The sequence below is a fragment of the Amblyomma maculatum genome, chromosome 8, assembly GCF_055883805.1.
Source record: "Amblyomma maculatum isolate TAMU_Amacu chromosome 8, ASM5588380v1, whole genome shotgun sequence".
NCBI classification, from domain to species: domain Eukaryota; kingdom Metazoa; phylum Arthropoda; class Arachnida; order Ixodida; family Ixodidae; genus Amblyomma; species Amblyomma maculatum.
The window spans coordinates 110,004,040-110,014,820 of NC_139351.1; the positions used below are offsets into that span (position 1 = coordinate 110,004,040).

Here is a 10,781-nt window from a genome sequence, read left to right on the forward strand (position 1 = left end):
CTTTCTCTCTCCGCTGCTTTTCAGCAACAGTTCTACAAAGTCTGTAAAGTAGTTGTGCCATAACAGCATTTGGTCAGATGATGAATTAATTTCGTGCAGTGCCACTTCACTGGGCCATCATGTTAAAATCGGTCAGTGCCACAGACTGCTGGCCATGAGCCTGTCAGCAGTCTTTCACGTAGCTCATTTTCATTACCTAGCAGCAATAGAAGCGATCATCCACGTTTTAATAATGCGAGCATCCCTCCAAGGCAGCTACTTACATGTCAGGGTTCTTATACAGAGATTGTGCATATATACCATGTTTGGGAGAGAACACTTCCTTCAGTTATCGTGCTTTAATTTTATAAGACTAAAAATATACAGCAGAAAACTGCTTTAATCAAATGCAGTAGCTGGCTTTTCGGAACAGATTATCTTGCCTAATATGTGTGCGCAGATGGCACTGGGAAATTTAGAAGGCCCTTGTTGTATTGGCCGGGGCAGCCATAACAAAGGGAACCAAGACTCAATTGAATGTGCCTATGACTAGACCCAGACTGACTGAGACTGACATTTATTGAACGAGCACATGTATCATAACAGTGGGATACATGACATGAACAGCCAATAGACGTGCACAGGTAATTCATGAAAACGAAACAAGAACCAAAACTCACAATATAACATATCCTCCCTTGAAGGAAGGGACTATAAATTGTATAAATTTAATAGATACAGTAATATGTGCTATCACGCTCAATATGATTTACAACCAGCGCGCGTGCGGCCGCAGCGCTTTTCTGCACATTAAATTATGTGCATCTCATTTTTGTGGGCTCTCAAATCGCTTCCATCTAGGAACGCCTCTTTGCAAAAACTACACTTGAATGGTTTTACGCCTTCGTGAGTTCGCAGATGCTTCTGGAGGCTTCCAGCAGCTGCAAAGACCATAGGGCACAGCTGGCAGTGGTATGGTTTCTTGCCAGTGTGGGTGCAGCGGTGCTCAGCCAGACTGCCATTGGTCACAAAATCTTTGCTGCAAATATCACACCGGTATGGACGACTGCCTGTGTGGGTGCGGTAATGCTTATCCACACTGCTCTGAAGTGCAAAGCTTTTACCGCAAAATTGGCACTCGTTTGGACGGTTATTTGTGTGGCTCCAGAAGTACATCTTTAAGTCAAACATTTGTCTGAACCTCTTATTGCAAAACTGGCACTGGTGTGGACGTTCATCAGTGTGGGTACGGAGATGTGCCTTTAAGTGGCTCGTTTGTTTGAACCTTTTGGAGCACAAGTGGAATTGGTGCGGACGTTCACCTGTGTGAGTACGAATGTGAATTGCCAGTTCGCAATTTGTTTTGAAAGCTTTGTTGCAATAACTGCATTGATGCTGCTTTCGAGATGAGCCAGAATCAGATGTAGCACAGCTGTCTGTAGTGGATGTTCTGCACAGTGAATTTTTCATAGGCACCATGCTGCATTTGTGATATGTGGTGGCCATGCCTGCATTATGAAATCAAGAATATTGTCAACGTGTCACATGCCACAGCTAATCAGCTACAATGGCTATTGATAATGAACTGCACAAAGTAATTTTATACATCTATGGCAACATGTTACTGTCAAGAATCACTTGATCAATCTCAAAATGAAGCTTTGAAAATGCCGTTGCACATTTTTCAATTGATATTTAATGGAGCAATGCTTGCAATATATGCCTATGTGGATAATTTGATGAATTCACAAAGTGAAAGCTATCACTGCACGATAACTGCATAATCGCCACATCTGCTTGTGCACAAATTCTCTTTCAATTGGTGCCTCAAGCAGGCTCGAAGACACAGCATGAGTGTAAAACCACAAGGGTGAAGGGAGAACAGATGGTATAAACAGTAGAATACACAGCTGCTGGTAATTCTATCTCTTGAGCATCAACAATATCTTACTTTAATGACTGCTCATTTTCCTGCTTTTGCAGCATAACGGAGTCATTAAATATCTGTTGATTGCATAAGTCTCAACAGTAGATTATGAAGTGTGTTGACTTGTAAAATAGTACCGATTTTCTCGCAATCTAGCGTTTAGACACCGTGAGTCTTGAAGTCAGCAGAACGGAATGCATTTCTGATTCCAGATACATGGGACAAACTTTAGATTGTGAAGTGCGTTGACTTGTAAAATAGTACCGATTTTCTCGCAATCTAGCGTTTAGACAGCGAGAGTCTTGAAGTCAGCAGAACGGAATGCATTTCTGATTCCAGATACATGGTACAAACTTTCTTGTGCTTAACAGATTACAGGTCATCACATCATAGTATTTAATGCCCACACTGACCCTGTCAGCCCACGCTTAGATATACCATCATGCTAAAAAGCACTTAGTGGAAAGATAGGAAAGCATTAAAGTACAAAAAGTTATGAAACTTGGTGATTACTGTGTGAGCAGCCTGCTGATGGGACTAAGAAATAAGCAAATTTCTTAAATGTGCGCAAGTAATGTGATGATGATTGTGAAGTTATTGAACAATGACATGGTTTTCATTTTGTGAATCCATTTTGTGGCCTGTAATATTTCATAACCATTGCTCCACTAAACATTAGCTGAAACTCCCTGTTCTTGTGAGCAATATCTTGATCTATGTAGTAGTTGTGGCTGCTTTTAGTCAGTATGCAGTCAGTACAATCATCTACGCTAGTTGCAAAAGCTGTACAAAATAAATGTAAAACCGTTTTAATGAACATACATCCAATGTCTGTACAAAAATGACCAGTCTCGGTGTCTGTTCCATCTCTTTCGTACAGTTTCTATTACCTACAGGGAAAAGCTGGTGATGCTGCGCTTCAGTTGTCAAGGGCACTCTAAGGCATCACTGATCCAATATGTTACCTGGTGCAGTACAGCCAGACTTTCAGGCACACAGAGTGGCATTACTGAAATTACTCATTCCGAAAATGCTGTTTCTCACATGTTTGTGCGTTAAAATTGAAAGTACACATAGGAGTAGCTCTTGGGGTGTTCTGTGTAGGAACTTTAAGGTTAAGTTGTGGTCAAGACAAGGAAGAGGATCATAAGTGCAAGTCTGCCATTGATTTCTATATATCTGGCCAATGGGAAAGAAGGCCATCTATCTTAAGCACATTTTATACTTCAGTGCCTTTTTGCTTTTTTGCCTTTTGTTGCAATATGCAGCCAGCATATTGAATACTGAGGTAGTTGTGATAGTAAAGCATATTTATTTTTCGTTACTTTTTAGCCAGAAGTCACGGTTCCACAGTTGGTAGCACAGCGGTCTATGATACTTAGAGCGCACATGGTGGCTGAAGTAGCCCTTGAGAAATTCTATAGAAATTCCCATAGGTGGTGCCACCAGCTTTCCCTCTAGATAACAGTAAAAACCCTGTGAGCTCTTCCTATTGTGTTGCTCAATTGGCTTAATATCCGCAAAGGCACAGTTACATGTCAATGGCAGGCATGTTCATATACCATCCAACTTGCGAAAATAATTACTGCTTCTCCCATAATCGAGACTAGATGTAAGCATGGAATGGTTATAGGCATAGCACATAATCATGGCATTGTGGGAAGGAAGGGGCAAGCAGTTTTCTGCTGAGGTGCATAACTTTCAAGTGGTGGCTTTCCACAAGACATTTCCTACCTCTCCTTTCATCAGGCTTCATTGCTCGGCTTAAGCAGCTGTGACGGGGATGATACCGAAATGCAGACAGATGCAGAAGCGTATACGGCCACGATGTGACGCAGGCCTGACAAGAAAGTAGGAGGAGCAGCACATTCGAGTGCTCCCTGAGCGTACACATGCCTACTACTTTACAATTATAATTACTAAATTTGCAAGTGAAAAGTGTGACTAAAATTGAAAAAACAAAACTACGCCACACACTGCAGCATTGTGCTTTCATTGTGTGATTCAAAGTAGTTGCATTACTGACATGGTCATCACACGCCTTGCCATGGTTAAGATGTCAAGTAATGGGTGTTTTACACTGAGTGTTTTCTAGGCAATTTCATTTACATTTCTTCTTTTTTTAGCTCATTACATTCTTTTTTTCTTTTTTTTTTTTGGCTCACACTCTGTACAGCACCTTTAAGTTTTTGCATGAAAACTGGACGTAATAAAAAACAGGTGATTTTTCTCAATTTGAAAATGCCCTTGCACACAAACGCACATTGTTTTACCATCTCATGGATGCAATGAGAAAACAAGCATGGAAGTGTATGTACTTCTTCCTTTGGTCATAAGCTGCAATGGCTGGACAGCAGCCTCTGCTTTCTTGGACCCTATAGTCTGCATACTTCGGCACACCATTTCTATGGTGCATTGTGATGACTTTGACACCACCTTGAGGGCACACACCGTGGACTTGGTGGCTGTAAGCATGTTGCACTTTTTGGCTGCATTCTCTCTTCCTGCACAAGAAAATTTCACACCGTTACGATGATGGTATAAAGAACGAGAGCTCAGAACAGAAAGGACTTTGCATATGGTACATGATAACAAACACTAAAGAGGGCCAACATCATAAGTTAAATATGGCCTGCCCAAGTAGGAGACCTTGGCTTTTCAAACTAAATATTTTTGTCACAAGTCACACAAGTTACATGCCCTGCAAATGACAGCTTTCCAAAGACAAACGGTGCATGAGGTGCACCGGTGTATAAAGTTACATGCCCTGCAAATGACAGCTTTCCAAAGACAAATGGTGCATGAGGTGCACCGGTGTATAAGACATGCCTGTTTAGTCAGTAGAAGATTAAAAATGCACAAAGTGTCCCTTTATTGAAGACTGCAACCAAGATAAATGTCCACAGCTACTGCCATGTGCTTCCAACCCTCGAGACCTGGCCAGTGGCCCTTCTATAGTAACATTAATGTTCTTTACTGCCAGTTTTTAATTACTTTTTTAGTTACAGCTGCCTGCCACTGCCAAAAATTGTTCGTGTGACCAGGCCTGCAAAATGGGCGAATCATAGAGAAAAACAGCAGAAACAAATGTCGCCCGACAAAATCGTCTTTAAATCACAGAGATAACAGTTGCAAAAAAAAAAATATGTTGCACATTGAGTTGGTCACAAGGAATGAAGAGTAAGCAGTCACATTTGCAGGAGTCCAGAAAACAAAAAACAATGCAGAACAGCACAGTATGCCACAAAGCAAGATTGGGAGGGGAAACAGACAAGGATCACACCAACTGCATCTTTGATTGTCCAAACGGTGAGAGAAAAAAAAAAGCGCAATGCATAAATTAATTGTGCAGAAAGTATAGAAGCTAACATTAAGGAATGAAAACAAATAATTAAGATAACTAAAATAAAATCATTTAATTATTATTGAAATCAACATATATACCATGGTCTGGCACTGCGCGCTGCGAGATTCGCTCACGCATTCGTTTTCTCTGTGCCTTTTTAGCCTTCTGCTTGGAAATGTCGGCATTTTCGGGTGTACAGCCTTTTCACATGCACTATTCACAGTTGATTGGATCTGCGCGAGTACGACACCAAGAAAAGATCCAGCTGCGCGGGAACGTCGATCCGTACACGTTGCGCGTCTGGGAGTGGACACAAGATCTGACGCCAGCCTGTTGCCGAACATCGCTCACGACGACATCGTGAACAACTTAGTATTCAACACCAGCTTTGTGACCCTATAGACCAGATGAAAGAGTACACGTCGCTAGAGTCCCACAATTACTCCACTAGTGGCTGGGTGAAGAGCTTAATTGTTGGCGAAGAAGCTTGGAGAAGTTAAGGTGCTCCCAGTGCTCCTACTTGGAGAGGATAAGCGCATAGTGTTTACTTCACTTTCAATGTCTTTCAACTGTTTGTGTGTAAACATTAAGGCTTTGTGTCTCACTGGTTAGGAAGCTTGACTGGCGGGCACGATCCGAAATAGGCCTCGATCTTCACTTTCAGAAGACAGAAGCAAATTATTGACTAACCTGTATCACTTTCGTTAGCGTTGGTTTCTCCAATCGTGCGCGGCGACAGGGGCCGACCGGCGCAAGGCTGGATGGCCATCGCCGCCGCGTCGGTCTCGGCACGCCGTTTCTGGTCTTCGGCTTCCGCTTGCCACTTTTCGGCGCGCCGTTTTTCATCCCACTGATGTCGGGAGAAATTAGCGGTCTTCGTGTCGTACCCGAGGAGAAGCGACGGGGCCCAGTCGGGATCTGTCTCTTCAAACAACTTCGCCGGCTTCCCTAAGAGCGCAAAACAGTGGGTAAGTTAACAGAAATTTTGCGGGTACTGTCAACAGCTGAAAGCGATTATTTACATTGTACATAGACCTTGTTATTTACCTGTAATGAAGTGCGCGCCGCAGACTCGCACATTGCGGTTCTCCGGGTCCAAGTCGGCGCGTTTAATGCGCGCCAGCCACAAGCTGCGTCGCTTTGAACTGAGCTCCTTCGTGCGCTCGCACTGATTCTTCACGATCTTCGGTATAGAGAAGAAGTTTCTGTTAGTTGGCTGTTTCCTCCCGCGGGTATCACTGCGGTTTGAGCAGCCAAATATCGCGCATATGACCATGGTACCAACGCTTGCAACGACTGCGGGAGAATGAGAGGCATGAGAGGTTCATAAGCATGGCGGACACATACCCAGAAACCCCTTTCCGTGACGTCTGATATACCTCTATACGTTATGATTGGAAGTTCTCTGATATTCTCACCTACAAACCCAGTGATCATTGGCTCAAATACAAACAATAATGTTATACTCTCAATACGATGTAAAATGTCGATTACATTTCAACAGGATAGCTAAGCGGGCGAATTGCGCTTGTTCCTGTGTTTTCTGCCTTTCGTCCCCGTTTGTTTGCGCTGGGTTTTTTTTTTTTTTTTTTTGAAAAAAGTTACATTTCGCTCATTCATGACTGTGTCAGCAAGACTCTCACAGTAGCACACTAAATTTTCAATGCTGTCGCTGCGCACGAGCGAAATAACTGTTGCGCCGCTTGCAATCTTGTCCGCGGATGCACGCGAGGAACCACTTCGAATAGAATGCTGGGCCCAGTTGGTAATGATCCATTTGTTAAAACGGCGCACATACAAACAAGACGCACAGAAGTTAACAGCACGAACAAGAGCGCCGGAGCACTCCGTACTGTTCTCCTTCCTTCCTTCATTTCCTTTATCCTGGTAAAGGAAGAACGAAACTGGTAACCGCCAATACGAGAGCACTAGCACTATCATCCTACCATGGCATGGCACGATGGCACTACACGAGTGGCATACTTCATAGAGCACACTGCGACTTCACGTGCATTGAGCTTCTGATCAAATCTGCTCACAAGCTCTAACCCGCAAACGACAAGCCTGCTTGCTATAAAATATCGAGAATTCGTCAAGTGCCCACTAGCCATAAACGCATCCGCTATCATCCGCCAAGTTGTCGCCATGGAGACGGAGAAAATTGGCTGTCACGTGACACGGTAGGCGTTAGCCGGTAGCCATGGCGGTAGCTGTTGCCCGGTTTTGGTTGCGGTTTCGTACCACGGTTATGGACAGTGCCTCCTCGAGTTCTCCAAGATGGACCACGTAGGACCCCGATGCTTCGCACGCTCCACTCGGGAGGTATGTCCGAATGGATCTGCTACGAAATACTACGCGACGCCTGCGGCCATGCCTGCGCTTGAAACTTGAAGCGCGCACTGCGCGAAGACGATATGGAACTATAGGTCCCCTCAACTGCTGAAATGCTGTGTTCATGGGATGGGATATAAGGACTGCTCGGAAGATTAATACTGCCCGGGGCTTGCGCTATAGTTGAGTATCCAAGGTAGATATGGAGTATCTACTATGCGCACTCCTCGAGAAATGAAACCTTTGCCCACTTTGCCTTCAACCAGGGCTTGGTGCATATGGTAGAATTGACCTTGATTGGTGCATGTACTGTTTGAAACAAAAATCTTTTTAGCTTCATTTAGGAATGCAGACCTCAATAAAATGCATCTGCTGCAGAGAAAAAATTGGCTGATGATTTTAGCATGGTGAAACCTGGTTAAAAAGCGATAGCTTCGATCTTATCTTCGTCGGGTGCCTCACCGTCGGTGGTTAATTATCGTTATAGTTGCATATCGCTCTTCCGTTCTCTTTTCGAGCCGTTCTGCGCGTTGTTGCTCAGATTCTTCAGCACGTCGTTTCTTTTTTGTTTCGTTCCACCTTCTGAGCCTGGCTTCCTAAAGATTCATAACTCGACTCGGTATCTCCATCAGCCGTCGTACTCCTCACAGGAAAGCATACGAAACCACTCTCCATCTTCCCCCTCATACACAAACCTCAAAACTAGCTCCTACAATGCTACAACTAGGACTCTATAAGCTCACAGACAAGCCCAATACCTAGCTAAGGCTCACTAAACCCAGGTAGCGACGTTAGAATAATGTTATAAAATTGTTATCTAAATTACTTGAAGGTATACGCCCTATCGTTTTGTCATATAAAAACAACATTAGTATAACATTGAATAGGGACATTATACTAATGTCGACTTTTGAATGTTATTATAATGTTATATAATGTTTTATGCTGCATTATAAAAATTATTTAATGTTACAAACAAATGTTTCAATATTGTGTTCTGAACGCTCAAATAATATTTCGATCATATAGCCATATAGCTATAAAGCAACAAAGCATATATATTTCAAACACTAAGTCCCAGCACTTTTGCCCTTTTTCTTCTAGTAACCATGTTTTTTCAATAACACTTCTTTGCAACTAAAGAGATGATGTCCACCGTACAGAATGCCAGCACAGCCCTAATATTTTACTAGAAATTTTTGCTTATTATCCATTCGCCACTACAACACCGGGGTGGCGCAGTGGTTACGGCGTTCGACTACTGTTCCCAAGGGCGCGGGATCGAATCCCGCCTCTTCTCGGTGGAGGCGAAAAGCAAGGCGTCCGTGTGCTGTGCGATGTTAGTGCAAGTTAAAAGAACCCCATGGTGGTCGAAATTTCGGGAGTCCTCCACTCCTCTTATAGCCTGAGTCGCTTTGGGACGTTAAACCCCACAAACCAAACCATTCGCCACTATCACTCATACCTGTCCGCAATGGATATAAAAACTTATCTCTATGATATTTGTTCAGAGGTGAGTGTAGGGTTCAGAAACCTTCCTGATAGAAACAAACCTTAATTGGAACTGAACTTGCCCATTAAATTTATTGGCCTAGGCTCTCAGAATGATGCATGCATGTAGATTAGAAGCCGATAGTTGCAAACCAATGAAGCTTGCAAGAGGGCAGAAAAGAGGCACGCATGCGGCATATTCGGAATGGCCTTGTGAAGAAGGCCGATTCATGAAGTGTGTTTCAGTGTCCAGATATGGCTTATTGCGCGTCATGCTTTCATGCCTGCATCATACACCTGTCAAAATACTATTTTATGTTTCATCAATATTTCAGTACTTAGCATAAGATCGAAGAAATTGGTGCGATGCATGAAATCGCTTTGTTGAAGAGAAAATCGCGTACGAAATGCGAACTCACAGACTCTACTATATATATATATATATATATATATATATATATATATATACATATGCAGTGCAAGTGCTTAGACAAGTTCTTCCTCAGCTGATGAAATAACCACATACTCTTGGCATAGAAACAGTGTTGCAGCAAGAAAAAGTTCGCAGAGCTATACAGTCACCAGCATATTTAGCAGTGTAAGCTGGCATTAGTGGCCAAGAGGTCTGATGTGCCAGCCCATTTTGCTGTTAAGGAACAGCCCACGCACTCATGTGAATGCAGCTGAAAATGTAGACTCAGCAGACTTTGGCAAGGTACCTATTGCAGCTAGAAAACTACTTCTCCAGCACTATTTCAGGTTCAGCAATCCAATGGGAAACAGATATCATTCCAACTAGAATTAATGGTCTCTGGCTCAATAATCCAACACAAAACGGGCTTTTCCGATTTTCGGTGCTCTGCTTCTGTTCCCCCATGGCCATCCTCCAACTTGGCAATGCCATCCATGACTATCACGCAAGGCCAAAGGGCAAACCATTAGTATAGTAAGTGGAAACCATTACACGTGAGCAGTGCTCACAACCACCACTATAAGGTGGCCAGAACTAGGTACATGCAAATCTGGCACATGTCTCATGGCATGCCTCTAACAGGAGGCAATTGGTAGCCAGCTTGGCCGGGCCCTGATAAGTCATCATGTTGTGTGACATGAGACTACAACTTCGTGGCATTGGAAGGAGTTGCAAACTATGACTCCTTTGAATTGGTTGGGTGGACCCGCGGATCCCAAGTCAGACATGCTACCCCTGTGCCATGCAAGCACATTGGTAGGGCTTAGTTAAAGCAGGACTTCATAAAGCTGTCGGGTGGTGTTTTAGATGTGGTAGCCCATGACAGTGTGCTAATTGTGAGATAACAGAGGCACAAATTGAGAGACCGGTGACTAAGCATGCAGGTAAGTGAGGATTCACAATGGAAACAACAGATGGAAAAGATTAACGCTGCTGTGTCATACTCTTAAAGGCCCCATAACTTTGTTTTATGTTCCACTTGCCGCTACCATACTGCATACAACTGAGAGCCATCAGTCAGCCCTCCAACTTGGAACAATATTCTATTGTACAGATCAGCCGTGCACAATGGAAGAAGTTGGTCCACAAAGGTCCTTCCCATCACGGATAGCTGAAAGGCTAATCCGGGAAACCACCTTCAACGGTAGTTTCCCGGACTCTGGGAACCACCGAAGTATATCTCAAGCACTAAATAAAGTTTACTCTCTCCGATGATGCAAGCACCATGCACGTGC

At 43.5% G+C, this 10,781-nt stretch overlaps 2 protein-coding genes across 2 annotated transcripts in view; one reads left to right on the forward strand and one right to left on the reverse strand.

Annotated features, from left to right (window-relative positions):
* Positions 1-1,326: 1,326 nt before the first annotated feature.
* Positions 1,327-6,776, reverse strand: LOC146182177 (uncharacterized). The gene is made up of 3 exons (XM_084577194.1): positions 6,300-6,776; positions 5,943-6,200; positions 1,327-4,410 (listed from the first exon to the last, which is right to left on the reverse strand). The coding sequence occupies exons 1-3, from the start codon at positions 6,526-6,528 to the stop codon at positions 4,184-4,186; spliced, it is 714 nt and encodes a 237-aa protein (XP_084433320.1). The 5' UTR covers positions 6,529-6,776; the 3' UTR covers positions 1,327-4,183.
* Positions 6,777-7,430: 654 nt separating this feature from the next.
* The window catches only part of LOC146182178 (G-protein coupled receptor moody-like), an 85,450-nt gene continuing 82,099 nt past the window's right edge, over positions 7,431-10,781 (forward strand). Inside the window, exon 1 of the mRNA XM_084577198.1 lies at positions 7,431-7,574. Within this exon, the coding sequence (XP_084433324.1) occupies positions 7,550-7,574 (25 nt within the window). The 5' untranslated portion in view covers positions 7,431-7,549. The remainder of the gene's footprint in view (positions 7,575-10,781) is intronic.

Excerpts from the sequence above, each read along its gene's own strand:
- LOC146182177 (XM_084577194.1), bottom strand. The coding sequence starts at position 6,528 with ATGGTCATATGCGCGATATTTGGCTGCTCAAACCGCAGTGATACCCGC. Across the intron at positions 6,201-6,299 it reads CGGCGCGCACTTCATTACAG|GGAAGCCGGCGAAGTTGTTT; the intron begins GTAAATAACAAG and ends TTGCGCTCTTAG. Across the intron at positions 4,411-5,942 it reads CGCTAACGAAAGTGATACAG|GAAGAGAGAATGCAGCCAAA; the intron begins GTTAGTCAATAA and ends TTTCTTGTGCAG.